At 36.3% G+C, this 19,842-nt stretch overlaps 1 protein-coding gene across 13 annotated transcripts in view; it reads left to right on the top strand.

Moving 5' to 3' along the window:
- Znf236 (zinc finger protein 236) overlaps positions 1 to 19,842 on the top strand; it is a 133,308-nt gene that overhangs the window by 96,325 nt on the left and 17,141 nt on the right. For 11 of the 13 annotated variants that reach the window (XM_087191043.1, XM_087191040.1, XM_087191029.1 and 8 more), the window contains one exon: positions 5,098 to 5,285. In XM_087191043.1, coding sequence (XP_087047169.1) covers positions 5,098 to 5,285 — 188 coding nt within the window. Of the gene's footprint in view, positions 1 to 4,036; positions 4,119 to 5,097; positions 5,286 to 19,842 lie in introns of those variants that run through there. The other 2 variants (XM_087191058.1, XM_087191054.1) reach the window with 1 other exon arrangement.

The raw sequence follows: 19,842 nt of genomic DNA, 5'->3' as shown, positions 1-19,842 counted from the left end.
CCATTTTTGGATTGGGTCTTTAAATTTGGGTGGTCTGATTTTTTTGTAAGTTCTTTATAGATTCGAGGTAGTAGACCTTTGTCTGAGGGACCACTGGTGAAAATTTTTCCCACATTGTGGGTTGTCTCTTCACACTGCTGGTGGTTTCTCTTGCTGTGCAGAAGCTTTTTAGTAAAAAGAGATCCCACTTGATTGTGCTTTTTCACGGGCAACTGAGGTTTTGTTCATAAAGTCTTTTCCTACCCCAATGTCTTCAAGAGTTCTACCTAACCTCTGTTCCAGCTGGTTCAGCGTTTCTGTTTTTATATTTAGATCTTTAATCCATTTTGATTTTAAGTTAGTGCATGGTGAGAGATATAGGTCTAGTTTTAGTCTTTGGAAAGTTGAAACCCAATTTCTCCAGCACTATTTATTAAAGAGACTGTCTTTCCTCCAGCGAGGGTGTTTGGCTCCTTTGTCAAAGATGAAGTGGTCTTCAGGTCTGTTTCTTTGCCAGTACCATGCTGTTTTTATTACAGTAGCTTTGTAGTATAGTTTCAAGTTGGGGGTTGTAATACCCCCTGCCATGTCTCTGTTACCTAGAATTGCTTTTGCTATTCTGGGTCTCTTCTTGTTCCAAAAGAATTTTTGGATTGTTTTCTCAAGGTCTATGAAGTATGCTGCTGGAATTTCAATTGGGATTGCATTGAATCTATATAGCAGTTTTGGAAGTATAGGCATTTTCACTATGTTGATTCTTCCTACCCAGGAGCAAAGGATGTCTTTCCGTTTTCTGATATCCCCTTCAAACTCTTTTTTCAGAGTGCTATAGTTTTCAGAGAAGAGGTCTTTGATTTCTTTTGTTAGGTTGATTCCTAGATATTTCAGTTTTTTGGATGCTATTGTGAAAGGAATTATTTGCCCTATTTCTCTCTCAGTGAGTCTGTCATTCGTGTAGAGGAAAGCTATTGATTTTTGTGTGTTGACCTTGCATCCAGCTAGTTTACTGAATTTGGTTATTGAGTCTAGAAGACTTTTGGTGGAGTTCTTGGGGTCTTCTATGTAGAGTATCATGTCATCTGCAAATAATGACAGTTTGACTTCTTCATTTCCTATCTGTATTCCTTTCTCTTGTCTAATTGGTGTGGCTAATGTTTCCAAAGCTATATTGAACAGGAGTGGTGATGGTGGACATCTTTGTCTTTTTCCTGATTTTTGTGTGAAGGATTTCAGTTTTTGACCATTTAGTATGATATTGGCTGTTAGTTTTTCATAGATGGCTTTTATCAGATTGAGGTAGAGACTGTGTATTCTGATTTTTTGTAGGGTTTTTACCATAAATGCATGTTGGTGGTACAGTAGATTCCTTAATTCAAAATTGGGGATGTTTTGATGGAATGGAGAAATGGGATGGAATGAGAATACACAAACTCCAAGGGCTCTGCTCAAGAGTCAGCTCTGCCTCAAACGTGTCATCTGGCTAGATAGGTGGCATGTATCTTACCTATACATTTGCTTCTACAGGGACTCACAGTATCACCCAGGGGCCCAGGCAAGTAAAGATTCCTTCTGGGCAGTAGAGCTCTTCATGGCTGGAGTGTACAAGGCTTCCATATTCTACAGCTGACAATCTTTAAAAACAACAGCATGCTGTCTGTAATTTAATTGTTTCTTTCCTTGAGCTTTTTTTGGTGTTAGAGCCACCTGAGAAAGTTTTTCTCTTGTTTTTAATGCTATTTTAGCTTTTATATCACAGGTATTAAGTTTAAAATACAGTTTTCATGGAATTTGGTGACTCTGTAAAATAAGAGTTCATAAAGAACATTTTTGTAGTAATGTAATTCCAGCTATTCTTAATACAAATTTGATATGATCAAGAGGTAACTGCATCTTTGAGTCATCCTGGTTGTGGGAAGAGATTCTTTCACCTACCCACTCACGTCTTAGTATTACACTTGAGAGTGGAAATTAAAATGTTTTGAGATTTATCATGGCTCTTCTGAGAGAAAAACTAAATAAAAATTATTAGCATTAACCATTTGAAATTTATGTTGCCAACTACTGATACAGAGAGTAATGAATATGCATGTGGCTGTCATTATTTTTAAATTTCCCATAAAGCTGGGGTTTCTAGGGCTGTCAGCTGTGGGTTAACTGGCAGTTAGGACTTTAATTGAAGGCTTTGGAAGAAGTAGTATATATTGCCTTTCAGGGAGGTCATTAGTCAGATTCATACAGAGGAATAAAGCACATGCATTTGTTTGGAGGTAGCATATGGGACTGGAGGCTGTTTCTGATCTTGACAACATTCGTTACAAAATCAGGCACAGATTGTTTCCCTGAAAAAATGGTCCATTATAAGTGTAAGCACCCTCTCAGAGGCAGACAGTGTGGTAGTGGATAGACTCTTAAGATTTAGCAGGACTTCCCCGCCCCCCTCTTTTTAGCAGGACTTTTAAAGGAGTTTATCTGAAGATAGTGTTGTTTTGTTAGTCTACTTTTCACTTTAAGATAATTTTGAGGAGAAAATGAGTTCTGCTTTTAATAAATGTAAAAACTAATTCTTTACTACTGCTGTGTAAGGTTATTTATCTTTAGTTTCCTCTAGATTTAAGTACAATCTGTTATTTATTTCTAATAACTCAAAAAGTCACCATTTCCCATTGGTGGGTGTATTTTAAAATTGAGGCAGAAAATTCCCAACACTTACAGGTTGTACCTTAGAATGATGGAAATACTTAGGAATGAAGGGCCAGACTAAATGGCAGGCTTTCCCATCTGTTTCAGCCTCCCTACCTGCTGTCTTCTCATATTTTTATTAATTGCAAGAAAGAACTAGGATCTTTTAATCTTCTGAAACCTTACAAAATTGTATTAAATTTTTTAGAAGCTGTGAGATCTTGTTCCAATACAGATTTAAAACTGTATTAGCAAGGGCCGGGCATTTAGCTCAGTGGTTCCGCCGCCTGCCTTGAAAGCGGAAGGACCTGAGTTCGATCCCCGGTACCAAAAAAATAAATAAATAAAAATAAAACGGCATTGGCTTTGATGAACATGCAGCTTTATTGATCTCTTAGAGGTTCCTATTTCTGAGTCAGAATCATAAATGAAGTAAGATTTTGATTACTGAGGTATGTTCTAGAGGAATAGTGGTTTAAGAAAAATAAATGGGAAATAAAAGTCTATAATTTTTATTTAAATATTGGAGTCTAAATTTTATATTGAAGAGTTGTGACTTTTAGAGCATTTAACAAATACATAACTAAGTGTGTGCTTAAGAAAATCAGTGTTTCCCTGCTCTAGGCTCATATCTTTCTCATTCATACTAAGGATGATTCGGTTTAAATTTATATCTACCTCTTTGTGGAAATCCATCAAATTAAGAATGACATAATTAAAGGTCTCCATTTGATTTGAAATATGAACTCTGGCATTATCTGAAGTTATTCTGTGTTTTCCTTTTAATTAAATTAATCATAGGCTTCCATTTTCTCTTTAGACTTTTTGTGCTGGAACTTTTTGATACATTAATCATCACTAGAAAGTCAGATGTGTTTTACAGGTGGGAGGGAGAAGATCTTTGTTTCTTTTATTTTACCAGTTAGGTCAATTCTGTGGTTGAATTCTGTGCTATCCAGTAGTCTTGAATAGTGTTAGCTTTGCTTTCCTCGTTTTAAGGATGAACCCAGGAAGGACTCACAGGAATGGACCTCCATCTCACTGTCTTCACCTCCCTGGGCTCTGTGACAGCTGGATCAATTTGCTCCATGCAGTGTCCTACAGGACCCTTTGGATCTCTCTCCACTTGTGTGACCAACATGCCTGCATGCTAGTTGCAAGAACAAGGATGTGTGGAGATAGCATGAGGAAAGCTGCCAGGTTAATGTTCTGTAACTGGAGTGCTTAGTGCATGCAAAACTCCACAAATCCACACTCCTCCTCCTGTCCAGTGCATTGAGGAGTCCACTGTGCAGGACAGGAGCAGGTGGGAGGGCACCCCAGCAGCTGCTTCAGTGCACAAGCTCCTAGCCTCCTAATGGTTATACTGCTTTTGAAGGTTCCAGGTCTGTGCAGCACAGTGTGGGACTCCACGAGTGTGGATCTATGGAGGCCTTGTATTTGGAGAACTCCAGTTACAAGTAAGTAGCCTGGTTTTCCCATTGGCCCCTGACTCCTAGGAGAGGCTCTGGACTCATGTGACCTAGGTCACAGAAGGTGTTGAAAGTCTGTTTTGTTTTGTTTCTAAATCTAATTAGGATGTATAGTTTTTTGAACTTAGGCTTCGCTTGTTTTCTTGGGTTCTTAGTGCCTTGCAGAGCACTGACATGGAATGATGAATGTACATTTATAGGTAGACAGGTGGTAGGTTGTGAGGCCAGAGTATTCATGCCTATATGTGCATGTGTGTTTATGCATATAAGGAAGTGCTTTGAACATTGGTTTTGTTGGTGCCCTCACAGGACTTGGGTAATCTCATTCTGAGCCCATCTCACTTGCAGAAGAAGGTGTATGAGTGTCTGTTTCATAGAAGAAAAGGCCTGTCTTTGCCCATTTCTGTCTCACATATCTTTCTTTCTCTTAGCATTAGCTGCCAGGGAAAATATTTTAAAGTTTTGTTGCCTTTTCCAAAGAAAGATAAGGTGTCATATAGTTAATATTTAAAAGATTGTGTGAGGTTTGTTTTGATTGTATTTCAGAATAAGTAGAATATAAAAGGTAATAAAAGTGAGGAAATGAGCAGACATAATCAAATTTACTCACTAACTTATTAAACTCATTGTTACTCAGTGGAACCTGTTTGGTTCTTTCTTCAGTGGTCTCTGTAGTCCTGGAAATCCTTGTCTGAGTTTTCTTTCTACAATGGTAGCAGTTTGTACTTTCACTTTCATTTTACTGGTTTTTCTCTATGTTACACTGATATTTGGAAACTAGGAAAAGCGTTGTCATAAAATTGGAATGAGAAAGTCTATGATTTCCTGGATGTAATTTCAAAAGCATCTGTAATGCAAATGCTAATTACTACAGCTTAGCTTCTTCATGAAACCTGCTCTTCCCATTCCCTTAGAATGTGTCTTGCCTAGTTTTTCCATTGAGCTACTTATTTTGCTTCTTTTGTAGAACTTAACCCCACGAGTGGGACCCTTCCTTCAACAACACCAATGTCGCCATCAGCCATCTCCACTCAGAACCTAGTCATGTCCTCATCAGGTGTAGGGGGAGATGCCAGTGTTACACTGACCCTGGCTGACACTCAGGGCATGCTGTCTGGAGGCCTGGATACAGTTACGCTGAACATCACCTCTCAGGTGAGTGACCTTCAGAGAAGATTGTAGGACCCTTCAAAGGATGACTGTGGAAACTTCATTTATTTATTCTGTGCTAAATACATGTTTCTGAACATTTTCTTTCAAAATTAAAGTTTTGTTTTGTTTTTTTTGGTACCGGGGATTGAACTTGGGACCTTGTGCTTGCGCTTGCGAGGCAGGCAGCGGCACCACTGAGCTAAATCCCCAGCCCTTAGTTTTTTTTTTTAGTTAAGAAAGTAATATGCTAACCATAAAAAGGCGGGGAAAAAAAGTAACACAGAAGAATACACAAGATAAAATTTTTTTTTTTTTTTTGGGGGGGGTACCAGGGATCAAACTCGGGTCCTTGCGCTTGCCAGGCAGGTGGCGAAACCACTGAGCTAAATACCCGGCCCAACAAGATAAAATTTTTAAAAACCTTTAATCCCACTACCCAAATTATGGTGGATTAGTCACCTTGTCACAAGGACAAGTTAGAGCCCCTGGTATGTGCGGCAAGCAGAAGGTGCAGAAGGAGGCTGGGTGTTAGATACTTTGTCTTATTTACTGTGCATAGTTTCTGCTATATGATTCTATCAACTAACTGAGACTTAACTGGTCCTATCCACCTCTTTATTGTGCTATAATACTATTTTCCTATTCAGGTAAGAATAGTAGTGAACAGAACCCTACTTCCAGTTGTTTTTATTAACGCTTCCCAGCTTAACAGGCACAGCCCCTGGCATTACCATTTGGGAGCCTGGTTGTTGTCCTGTGACATAGGGCAGGCAATTTTTGGAGTCCTTGGTTCCTTGCTCATTATATACTTTTAACTCTGGTAGTTAAAGAAGTAGTTTGAGAAGTGAAATTTATTTAAAGTCTGATCAATCAAATTAAATGCCTTCAAATAACTTGGAAGGTGAGGATAGAGTTTGAACAGAAGCCAGAAAGCCTTTTATTTAAATGATTATGAGAGTGGTTACATGTTACATTATATCCTTTTGACAATTGTGCATTATAATTAAAGTGAAAGTTCAATAAGTAGTTCTCAGTATTGCTAGTAGGTTATATTTGTACAGTCTGAATATTTGCTGGGAATGTCCAGTGCTTTTTCTGTAGAACATGTGGTGTGCGGCCTCTCATACTTGGCTGATGTTGCTAACAGAAGCCACATAATCAGGGCAGGTGGATTGTACCAAGGAAGGATGATTCTTCAAAGAAGACTTGAGGATGGAGTATGGGACTTGCAGTGATAGCCCAGTGATGTAATAGTAGTGGCCTTGTGTGGGATGACCCCCAGGCAGGAGCAGGTGACCAGTTCTTCCAGAATGCTACTCCTCTAACTAACCCTTATGTGGTACCACACTACCTAAGATCAAAGTGCAGAGTTCTTTCCTTAGTATGTGAAAGGTACTTCATAAGGTGCCTCCTTGGCTCTCGCCCCCATTTTCTTGCCTTATTCCTATCACATGGTCTTAGACTTTGGACTCTGCATGCTGGCAGCCCTGCTACTCTGTTGCAGGCCTAGTCATCTGTGTTGCTCTCTCCCTGCACACCCATTGAACTGATGATTTCTTTTCTGCTGCCTGCTGGCTCCTCCACACATGCACCTGTTCTTCCTGAACAGTTAGGCCTGGGCTGGGTGGGTCTTAGGTGTGAGCCATACATCTTTGTAACAGGAGCAATGACAGCCTCAGGAGATCAGATGCTCATCCAGGAGAGGTCCTGAACTTCAGTAGAGTAAGCCTATCAAATAAAAAAATTATAAACCCATAATGTCAAAAATACTTATATAAAGGACTTCAATAGAAGTATATACCTTTATTTGAATGTATTTTCTATTAAGTGACATATTTTATTTATCATAGATAGTAGTCTAATAACTGGAAAAAACAAATCATTCTTAGCCTTATGAATATTTCTCTTAAGTATATAGATCCTTATTTATTTATTTATTTATTTATTTATTGGTACGGGGGATCGAACTCAAGTCCTTGCGCTTGCAAGGCAGGTGACAGAATCACTGAGCTAAATCTCCGGCCCTAGATCCTTATTTAAATAAAATTTTATTGTCAATAAATTAATATTTAAGCAGGTATCTGTAAATATGTAAATTATGGTTGCTTACTGTCCTAAAAACATTACTTGAAAATCAGAAAGTAGCCATAAGAAATTAACCAGTTAATAGGGATAATCATAGGTGAGAGTTATTCACAAGGAGATGAGTGTTGAGTGATTTGATATTGGTCCTTGAAATTACATGTGCTCTGTGAATTTAGTGAGGGAATGAAACATCAGCCCTGAGATGATCATAGCTCAGCATTGTTCTGCAGTAAAAATGTAAATACAAGTGAAAAAAAACCAAGATCCCTGAAGAAACTAAAAGGAAACAATAATGTAAACATTTACATTATTATAAATTTTTAAGTTTTGAAAGTCACCAATATTTATCATGCCTTATTTCTTTTTTTAATGAAGTTCGTGAAAGAAAACAGTTCTGAAAACCAAAAGAAAAAAACAACTGTTCTTGAGTAGTTTAGTTACACAGTATTCTTATGTAGTTTATTTCTAACAGGTAAAGTCAAATCTGTATTAGCAAAATGTTTGGCACAAATATATTTTTGAAAGTATATAATTAATCTTAATTTAAAATCTGAAAATGGCCCAGCTATAGAAGAACATTATGTGGGATGAATGATTCTAATCCAGAGAAGATTAGTTTGTTTTGAGTTACAATTTTATTGAAGTGATAGTTAGAAATATAATAAAGAAATTAGGAGAATTCTCCTTTGTCCTTCCTTTCTTATCTCTTTTTTCACCTTTTTTCTTATTTTTTTCCTCTTCTCCCTTTTAATTTCTCTCCTTTAAATTTTTTCTCTTATTTTTACTCTGTATATTTTTTCTATCTTTTCCCTTTATCTTCTATTTTTTTGTGTCTGTTTTTTTCTGTAAACTAATTCTATAAACTTCCTTCTACTCCCTCAATAAGTTCCATAGTACTACTTCTCTCTCCTCTTTCTCTTAGCACTTAAAGGTTTCAGATTTTCCTCTTGCATTCCCCTATTCCCATTAGTATAACCGTAAAGCTTTGTTAATATCATTAGTGGAGAGATGTAACTGTCACATTTAGTACACATAAGTATTCACTATATGTCAATATTGAGTTGTCTTCATGTTTACATCATAATTGTGGATTTCTTCTTTGGGTCAAGGGTGGTACATAATTGGTTCTTATGGTAAGTTAATATCCAGTTTGTCTTTGATGATGGTACTGTAGCTGATTTGCCTAATAATAACAGGGACACATAATTATTGTCATTTATCTGTAAGCCAACATTCAGATTACCTTTATGCCATTAACAATACCAGAGTACATTCCCAGAGAACTCAGTTGTTGGGCTAATACACTGCATCCTTCACTACCAAATTAAGCAAGGGGGTTGGATCTTGGACAGAGTTAAAGGACTGTCATTAGCCATGCCCATAGAACATCACTGAAAATGGACTAAAGAAATCTCTATACTAGCAAAAAGTCTTCACAATATTAGCACCCACAAACCAAACAAAAAAAAATAAGAGAAGATAAGGCAACAAAATGCCTCTCGAAACTCCCAACTCCCCCAAAGCCAATCCAAGGGATGGCAATGGGCAGAATAGCGTAAGCCATACACATGAATTACTTGAAAGAATAACAGAGAAGATTTGAAAACAGATCAAAGAGGTACTCAGTGGGATCACAGAAGATATAAGTAAACAGATAATGAAAGTAATAACTAAAATAATACAACAGCTTCCAGAAGAAACAAATAAAAACCTAGATGAGCTAAGCAATGATACAAAATGAGTTTAGCAAAGAAGAACCAGTTTAGCAAAGTATTAGAGTCCATCAAAAAGTTTCAATCAGAAATCTAAGAGATTTAAAATTATATTGAAAGTATAAACTGCATGTGTAAGTGACCAATGTGAGGACAGAATTTCAGAACTAGAAAACAATGATGCCTTCAAAAGATCAGCTACTCAAAGACGTCTTAAAAGCAACATGAAAAATGGATGAAACAGCTGATAGATGACCCAAGACTAATCTAAAAATAATTGGAATAAGTGAAAAATCTGAAAACAATAAAAATGGCATAAAAAACCTGTTCACGGAAACAATGGCAGAAAATTTCCCAACTCTAGGGAAAGAAATAAACATACATGTAAATGAGGCATCTAGAGCTCCAAATAGTCTCAACCAAAAGAAAAACTCTCTGTGTCATATTTTACTCAAAGTACCAGAAGTGATCCTGGCCACAAAAAAATCTTAAAAGCTGTTAGAGAAAGGCAACAAATCACATATAAAGTTAAACTCATTAGAATCACAGCAGGTTTCTCCACACAAACTTTAAAGGCCAGGAGTGCTTGTAGTGAAGTGTTTCAAGCTTTGAAATATAACAACTTCCAATCTCAATTTACGTATTCTGCAAAGCTTTCCTTCAAAATTAACAAGTAAGATATTTCCATGACAAGGAGCATCTCAAGAAATTCACGGCCCACAAAGCCGCATTACAAAACATTCTCAAACATATCTTAGAAAGAGACAATGGAGCCAACAATGCCAATAAGTCAAAAAGAATGAATATACTTGTTTGGATGACAGGCTAAACAAAAGGAAAAAATAAGGAAATCAGCAACAGGAAAATGATCAAAACAAATGACAAGAATAAATCATTACCTCTCAGTAATAACTCAGTGTGAATGGTCTCAATTCCCCAATCAAAAGACAGATTGGCAGAATGGATCAAGAAACAAAACCCAATGATACACATTATGCTAGAAACCCATTTAATTAAAAAAGAAACTCATAGATTAAAAATCAAAGGATGGAAAACTATTTGAGACAACAGAAACCTAGCAAAAAGCAGATGTAGCTATCCTAATTTCAGACAATGTGGATTTCAAGCCAAGACTAATCTGAAGAGACAAAGAAGGTCACTACATACTGGTTTAAGGGAACAATTCAATAAGAAGAGATAACAGTCATAAATATGTATGCACCAAAAACTGTCACACCGAACTTTATAAAACAAACATTAATGGACATGAAAAATCAGATAAACACCAATGTAGTATTAATGGGGGAGCTCAGTACCACACTGTCACAAATGGACCAATCAACTAGACAAAAAAATCAAAGAAATATCAGAGTTGAACCAAATCTTTGAACAAATGAACTTAATGGATATATACAGTGTTCCACTCAATGACAGCAGAATACACATTCTTCTTAGCAGCACATGGGACTTTCTCCAAAATAGAACACATACTAGCCCATAAAACATGCTTAAGTAAATGCAAAAGAATTAAAATTATCCCATGTATATTATCAGATCATAGTTTAATGAAGCTAGAAGTCAGTGGCAACAGAAACTGTGCAAACACATGGAAATTAAACACAATAATCAATGGGTAATGGATGAGATTGAAGAAGAAATTAGGTAGTTCCCACAGTGAAATAATAATGCCAGTATGATATACCATTTGGAACCTATAAGACACAATGAAAGGAGTCGTAAGAGGGAAGTTTATAGCATTGAATTCCCACATCAGAAAAACAAAATGAGCTCAGATAAATAACCAAATGATGTACATTAGGATCCTACAAAACAAGACAAACAATAAAAAGAACACGCTAAATCCAAAGCTAGTACAATACAGGAAAATATAAAGATCACAGCAGAAATTAATGAAATGGAGACTAAAACAATACAAAGAATCAATGAATTGAAAAGTTGAATGTTTGAAAGATTAAACAAAATAGATAAACCCTTAGCCAATCTTACCAACAAAAGGAAAGAAAAGACCCAGATCCATACAATTAGAAATGAAAAAGGCAAAATCACAACAGATTCTGCTGAAATCCAAAAGATCATTAGTAAATACTTTGAAAACCTGTACTGTAATAAAATGGAAAATTCAGAAGAAATGGGTAGATTTCTGCATACATATGAACTACAAAAGCTAAACCAAGAAGATATAAAAATCCTGAATAACCCAGTATCAATAAAATTGAAGTTAAAAAAAAAAAACTACCAAGAAAATCCCAGGTTCAGACAGATTCACTGTCAGGATTCTACAAGAACTTTAGAGAAGATCTAATGCCAGTACTCCTTCAGCTCTTTCATGAAATAGAAAGAGAAACAGTACTCCCAAAGTTATTCCTCAAAGCAAGTATTATCCTGATTCCAGAACCAGAAAAGGACCCAATCAAAAAAAAGAGAGCTATAGGCCAATCTCTGTAATGAACATTGATGCAAAAATCCTCAATTAGACACTGACAAACAGAATGCAACAAATCACCAAAAAGATCATATATCATGACCAAATAGGATTTATTCCAGGCATACAGGGATGTGTCAACATACGCAAACCAATAAATGTAATCCACCACATAAAAATGCAGGCACAAACGTCACGTGATTGGTCTGGGGATTTAGCTCAGTGGTGCCACCGCCGCCTGCCTCGCAAGCACAAGGTCCTGAGTTCAATCCCCGCCCCCCCCAAAGTCATGTGATCATCTCAATAGACACAGAAAGGGCGTTTGACAAAATTCAACATCCATTTATGATAAAACTTTTGAAAAAAATATGTATAGGTCTTTATCTGAATATGATAAATGTCATTGAGGTATGACAAACCAATGGCCAATATTATACTAAACTTAGAAGAACTGAAAGCTTTCCCTCAAAAATCAGGAACAAGACAAGTATGTCAGCTGTCACCACTCCTTTTCATTATAGTTCTCCAAACACTAGCCAGAAGAATTAGTCCAGAGAAAGAAATAAAAGGATATGGATAGAAAAGCAAAAAGTTTAATTATCATTATTTGCAGATGATATGACATAGAAGAACCCCAAAAGTCTCCTAGAATTAATAACCACATTCAGTAGTGTAGCAGGATGCAAAGTAGGCACTCAGAAATCAACAGCATTCCTGTGTACCAATAGTAAACTCACTGAGAGAGAAATTAGGGAAACAATACCTTTCCCAATAACATCAAGAAAAATGAAATACTTAGAAATTAATGTAACCAAGGAAGTGAAAGACCTCTTCAGTGAAAACTACAGTACTCTGAAAAAGGAGATCGAAGAGGCCATCAGAAAATGGAAAGACAACCCCTTTTCTTGGATAGCCAGAACTAATATAGTCAAAATGGCCTTACTTCCAAAACTGTTAAACAGATTTAATGCAATCCAAATAAAAATACCAATAGCATTCCTCACAGAAGTAGAGAAAGCAATCCTAAAATTCATGTGGAACCAGAAGAGACCTAGAGTAGCAAAAGCAGTTCTGGGCAAGAAGGGCAAGGCAGGGGCATCACAGTCCTGGGCTTCAAGTTATACTGCAAAGCTACAGTGATAAAAACAGCATGGTTTTGGCAAAAGAACAGACGTGTGGATCAGTGGAACATGATAGAGGATATAGAAGCAACTCCAAGCACATTCAGCAACCTTCTCTTTGACAAAAGGGCCAAATCTTTTCCCTGGAGGAAAGATAGCCTTTTTAACAAATGGTACTGGGAAAACTGGCTATCCACATGCCAAAAATTGATCCTAGACCCATATCTCTCACTGTGCACTAAATTAAAATCAAAATATATCAAATATCTAAATATTAAATCAGAAATGCTCAATCTGTTGGAAGACAAAATAGGTGAAATTCCTGAAGACATATGTGTAGGCAAAGACTTTCTGAACTGAACCCCTGTTGTACAAGAAATAATACCAAGATCATATCAAATTGAAAAGCCTCTGCACAACAAAGAAAACCACCAACAAAGTGAAGAGACAACCCATAAAATAGGAAAAAATTTCTGCCAGCTACTCTTTGGATAAATGACTAATATCTAGACCATATAAAGGAAAAAATTAGACCCGCTAAATTTAAAGATTGTCAAAAATTGACATCTGAAATGAGTAGACACTTCTCAGTTGAAGGAAGTACAAATATCTAGTAAATTAAGTGGTTGCTCGGTTCAGGAACTTAATTCATTCCACAATTCTGGAAAAGATGTCAACATTCGTGTTTCTGTGGGAGAGATGGCTGCAGTCGTGTTAGTCTCCCAAAGTAGAGTTTGCAAACAGAAACAGTTTTGCCAAACCTTCTGTGTTAAAAACAAAAACAAAAGCCTTCATGAACTGAGGTACTTATGAAAAAAATGTTTAACATTGCTGGCCATTGAAGAAATGCAAATTAAAACAACATTGAGATTCCATCTCCAGAAAGAATGCCTGTCTTCAAGAAATCAACCAATGACAAATGCTGGAGAGACTGTAGGGGAACTTCTTCATTGTTGGTACGAGTATAAACAAGTAGAACCACTATGGAAATTGGTGTGGAGATTCCTCAAAAAACTAAAAATGGGAATTCCATTTGACTCAGCTATTCCCCTTCTAGATACCTTTCCGAAAGAGTAAAAGACATCAAACCACAGTAATACATGTATACTCTTGTTTATAGTAGCATGATTCATAATTAAATCCTGGAAGCAGCCTGTGTGTCCATCAACAGATGACTGGAGAACTTATAGACAATGGAGTACTACTCTGCCATAATGAAGGTTAAACTCGAGTCATTTGTAGGAAAATGGATGTACTATGAGACCATATGTTAAGTGAAGTAAATCAGACCTTCCACAAGGAATATAAACATTATGTACTACACACATGCACTAATTAATGTGAAACATACCTGCAATAAAAGTAACTTTGTATATATTTATAAAAATGTGTGAGTTATAAAATTTCTTTTTCAGTCATAAATTTGAACAGATTTATTTTTTCCAAACTTTGGACTCCTGAGGGGTGAGGAAGGCCAGGCTGACAATATCATGTCACTGCTTGGCACTAATGATCTTGTAAGGAAGTGAGTGTATGTTGAAAAATCTGTTCAAGAAACAAAATTATTTTCAGTTTTTGCTCTAAATACAAAAATAATTTACTTTTGTAGAAGAGAATCATTTTATAGGAATTCTTATCATTTTAACAACTCTTATTATTACTACAGATAATTGACCAGTCCAAAACATTTATAACTTGATGTTTAGATATGTAAGTGGGGGATTTTTGGATCTCATTGGAAAGTCAGAACTTTACTGTGGAGTGAATAAAAAAATTGACATGTATTATTAGACTTCCAGGGTAAAAGATTTCTGTTCTAAAGTGGCAAAATTTCTTTTTCATTATTGTTTTTATTTATTATTTAAATTCTTATTTATTTTTAAAGTGACAAAGTTTCTTCTAGGTATAATAATTAAAATTATCTGGCCCCTTCTGTTTGAAGCTTTCTGAATTTCTTGTTTTTCATAGCTTTGTTGTCTACAAGTTACTCATATTGACACTAGTTCTAAATATCTTGAAATTTTTATTGAGTTTTAATGTTTATTTTCATTTCTTTCTTTTTTCTTTTTTTTAAATTTTAAGGCAGGATCTCGCAAAGTTGTTTAAGCTGGGGTCACACTTGCAGTCCTCCTGCCTCCCTGCCAACCAGAGCACTACCACATCTGGCTTAAGAGTTGTGTAAGGGCGGCAACCCACTTTCTGGTCCCCCTTCTGTCTCTCTTAGGCAGAAGCTTTCTTTCTCTCAATAGATTTTTCCTACTGTTAATCTCCACTGTTCCTAGAATTTGTTCTTCGATTTTAGAGAATACGAACTCACGTTTCGGATATCTAATAGGTTTGGGAGTTGCATCTCTTCCCCCTATATCATTTTGGAGGTCTTCCACCAAGATTACTGGTCAGAGGTTGGTGCTCTCCAGGGTCTCCAGTCTCCCTCTAGAGAGACCACTGACAAGTGGCACCCGAACAGGGACTTCGAATCCTTTCAGTGGAGATGGCGGAACGACCCAAATCTGGCTTCCTGAACGAAGAATTAAATTCTGGAGTCAAGACATTAACCTGGACAATGGGTCTCCAAGAACAAATAGTGCATAAATGACCTTTAAGCACTCGTCCAGAAAGATCGGAAGAGGAGGTCGTTCGAAAAATTAGAAAGCTCTCTCTTAAACCAAAGAGAAAAAGAAAGAAAATGTCTCATGCTAAATACCATTCCAGACTCCCTAATTGGGATATGTTAACTAATCTGCTAACAGAGGCTCGAGACTACATGTCATCTATGGGCCCAGCCCCCCCGAGCCTAGATGCTCAGTACTTTTCTTCCTTACTATGATATCTCTATTAAATTCATCTACTGCTAGGGGCCGGGGATTTAGCTCAGTGGTTCCGCTGCCTGCCTCGAAAGCTCAAGGTCTTGAGTTCGATCCCCGGTACAAAAAAAAAAAAAAAATTCATCTACTGCTTAGGTAGGTGTAAGTATGTTGGATTATGATTATTGGGCCCCTCAAAATGGTACTAGTACTATTATAATTAAAGATTGGATAAATGTAAAACCTATAATATATATTCATGATTCCTTTTGGACTCTCCCTCTCTATTCTAACAAAATGTTCTTAGATTCAAGCAAAAAATTTTATAAAATCCAAGAGGTAAAAAGGGAAACTGATGGATTCCTTTTGTTAGGAATGATAATGTTTGCTATATTGACCCATAATTTGACATTTATTATGATCATTATTTCTAAGTCATTATTTTCTGGAACATTGGCAGTATTACCCCAAAAACAATTAGACCTTGCTGGTAATGTTTGGATTCAGCTGGCACAATCACTTAATTTGTCCGAGTTCTGTTTAACTGTAGATGTAAATTTACATTATATATTGGGGAGTTGTGTCGTCCTGGTGTGCACTCCCTTAAGTCTGATACAATCTTATACCCTATTTAAAGATATCCCAGGAAAAAATCTTACATATGAAGATAGTTACAATTGGGGGACCCCCTCTTATTCTAAACCGAAAAATGCTATTAAGTTATATACACCTCAGATGATTATGTTAAACAATACACAATGTGCTATATATAAAAATTGTACTACAAAATGTCTAAGATTACAAAAGGTAGAAAAAATGACCTGTTATGAGGAAAAAGAAATCATATATAGTGATGGTCATGTGTCTTTACCATCAGGATGGTTTTATACCTGTGGAGGAGTAACGTTTAATTATATCCCTGCCTACTTGTCTGAGACTCGCTGCTGCCTAAGTCACTTAGCCATAATATTGCCAGATCGAACTGATTTGATAGTGCCCCCAAAATTAACATTGGTCACCCTATACTGAACCAGGATGTGATGGTGGTGTAGGTCTCTTGACATGCTCAAGTGATACCTATGATAGTATCTATGCTTGCTCAGCCTGCCATAGGAATTCATGCAGAAAAGGCGGTACAAAAATTGGCATGCAAGGTGGTCAAAGGTCTAAATGCTACCTCATCTGCTTTGGCATTAATTAATCAAGAGTTACAAGAACACTGACAGGCTATACTAGACAACAGGGCAGCAATAGATTACTTACTCTTGTTCCATCATCAAGGATGTGAAAAAATAAAAAATATGTATTGTTTTAATATGACTGACAATAGCCCAGGGATTCAAGAAAAAATAAAACAATTAGAAGAATTGACAGAAAAAATATGTAATGAAAAATTAGGATGAGATTTGTTTCAGTGGTTAACCCAATGGTTGCCTAATATGCAATGGTTAAAACAGCTTTTTCTTGTAGTCATAATTGTTACCATATGTTTGTTGTTACCGTGTTGCAGCATACAATGCCTACCTTACTGTATGGGATTGTGCCCGAAAAAAGGAATTACTTATATGTTAAAACAAAAACAGAAACCATCTCTATTCCCTTTATACAATAATTAATGGATTTAAGGATGATTTTTTTTCAATATCATTTCCTCTTTTATTATATTTCTTGCTGTTTTATAAAATTATAGAAGGACCAAACATCAAATTGAGCCAGCATAAGATGTCTACCTTCCTGGCCTTTCAAGATCCCATCTCTTGATCTTCTTGACATTATAATCAAAAATTTAGCCTAAATAAAATAAAAAAGGGGGAATTGTGGGAAATTGTAGTTGTCTAGCTGTAGGAATAGGATCACAAGAAGTTTGTTAACTGAGAAAATTAGGAAGTCATTTCTGGGAATTTCCACAAGTCTGTTTGTTAAAAGAATTACAGGAAACTTTAAGAGATGTTGTAAAAGTTTTACGGGAGAAAAGCATGTTTTCCTAGCTTTCTTAGTAACCATTGTCCAGGGTCAGAGGACCACGACCCAGTGACTCCATGGGTGGTGAGACAGGGTTCGCTATGTACATCTGTGATGTTTGCAGTGGGCTGGTGGGCTTGACTTCTGCTGAGGTCGCCCTGCTTTCTTGATACCATCTGATAAGAAGAGGGCTGCGGTGTGCTCTTAGATGTATGGATCAGATTGGTGAATGGAAACAAGGGACCTGTAAATTTGCCTGTAGCTTTTATTAGTCACTTAGAGTCACTTGTTATCACCAGATGTTAAAACCAAAAAACAATAGCCAGAACAACTAAGCTGTTTTCCTGTATGTATAAAAGCCTTACCTCTTTCCTTTGTGATTGTCGAACAGTGTCAGGAGAATAAATTGCTGTTCGTCCCCCCCGCCCCAGAAAAAGAGTTGTGTAAGGCAGTGAAATTATTAACTGCAAATAGCAGTATTTCTTTCTCTTTTATTTTTGTTAAATAGCAGTATTTCTGAGGAAATTGTATGTGGGAGTAGTAAATTAGGTTGATTTATGACTGATAGTTTTGTTTTTTAAATTTAATTTAAAATTTTTATTTATTTATTTTTAATGCATCCTGTTTAACCTTAAACATTCAAAATAATGTTGTTTTTAGCCTGTAGTTAACAATTAACATTTTTTAGGGTGGGGGATTTAGCTCAGTGGTGCCACTGTCTGCCTTGCAAGCACAAGGTCCCGAGTTCGATCTCTGGTACAAAATAAATAAACAACATTTTTTATACCTGTATATATTTTGATCATATCCATCCTCACATTACCCTCCCTTATACCCCTTTATTCTCTTTTCTCTTCCTTTTGTTTAATAATAGTCTTCCTTCTTTCATGTTATCTATTTTAGATTCCACATGTTAGGTATAACATTTGATATTTGTCTTTTGGGGCTGGACTTACTTTGCTTAACATGATTTCCAGGTCCGTCTATTTTCCTGCAAATGATATAATTTCATTCTTTTTTATAGTTAAATGATACTCTATTGTGTACATATACAGTTTTTAAAAAATCCATTCTTCTGTGATGAGCACCTCAGCTGGTTCTTGTAGCTTGGCTATTGTGAATTGTGGTGTAATAAGCTTGGTATCCCTATATATGCTGACTTTAATTCCTTCTGGTATGTACCAAGAGAGGTGTTTATAAGTCATATGGAAGCTCTATTTTTAGTGTTTTGAGGAACCTCCATACTGATTTCCACAGTGAGTGTACTAATTTACATTACTAGCAGCTGTGTTCAAGGATGCCTTTTTTTCTGTATTCTTACCAGTATTTATTGTCCTTTGTATTCTGGATAATTGCTTTTCTGACCAGGGTGAGATAGGATCTCATTATAGTTTTGATTTGCATTTCCCAAATAGTTAAAGATTTTGAACATTTTTTCATATACTTAGCCGTTTGTACTTCTTTTAAGATGTGTCTGTTCAATTCATTTACCCATTTATTGAGTTATTTGATTTTTTTGCATTTTTTATATTCTTTGTTGGAACAGTAGGTGGCAAAGACTTTCTATTTTATAGGCTAGCAGTGGCAAACCTATGGTCTCAGTCCTAGTGAGTGGGCTGAAATTTGTGCTATCCATCATGCCTTCTTCTCCCTTGTCTCTGATGCAACTGCTGGCCTGTCAAGTATCCCATAAATACTTAGTTATTATATGCTAATTTAAAAAAAGAAATATCCACACAGGTTCACAAAGATAATGTGTCTAAGAATGTTTACCATAGTGTTTGTAATAATTTTCAAAAATGGAAGCATTTCAAATATCCATCAGGGAATTTGGTGAATACATTACATTATAACCGCACATGAAAATAAAGTGTCCAATTTAATGGTTGTTAGTATTTTTACAGACTTGTGCATCAATCTAATTTTAGAACATTGCACCCAGCCCTGAGAGAAGCCTGGTATCATTGGCAGTCACATCTATATTCTCCCCACCCCAAGCCTATCCTTATCCCTCTCTTGTACCTTCAGCCCTTGGCAATAGTTAATCTCTTTTCGGTCCCTACTGGTTTGTCTGTTCTGGATATTTTATATAAATGGAATCATACAACATGTGTTTTGTGACTAACCTTTTCCACTTGGCCTGGTGTTTTCAAGATTCATTCATGTTGTAGCATGTACCAATCAGTGCTTCATTTCTTTTTATTGCCAACTAATATTGCTTTATATGATACATCACAGTAATATTTATTGGCATGGACATGCCACAGTCCATTTATGTGTTCATCAGTTGATAGGCCTGTGGGCTGTTCCCACTTTTTGGCTGTTACAAGTAGTACTGCTATGATGTTTCTTCCTACCAAATTTTGAGTGGACCTAGGTCCATTTCTCTTTGGTTGCTGCATAGTATGGTGTATCTTGCTTTCCAGAGTGGCT

Source organism: Heterocephalus glaber, unplaced genomic scaffold (assembly GCF_053883595.1).
Source record: "Heterocephalus glaber isolate CG9 unplaced genomic scaffold, H.glaber_assembly_v1.0 deba00000331, whole genome shotgun sequence".
Lineage (NCBI taxonomy): Eukaryota > Metazoa > Chordata > Mammalia > Rodentia > Bathyergidae > Heterocephalus > Heterocephalus glaber.
Note: the sequence above shows the minus strand (reverse complement) of the source record. Positions and strands in the feature narration are given on the sequence as shown.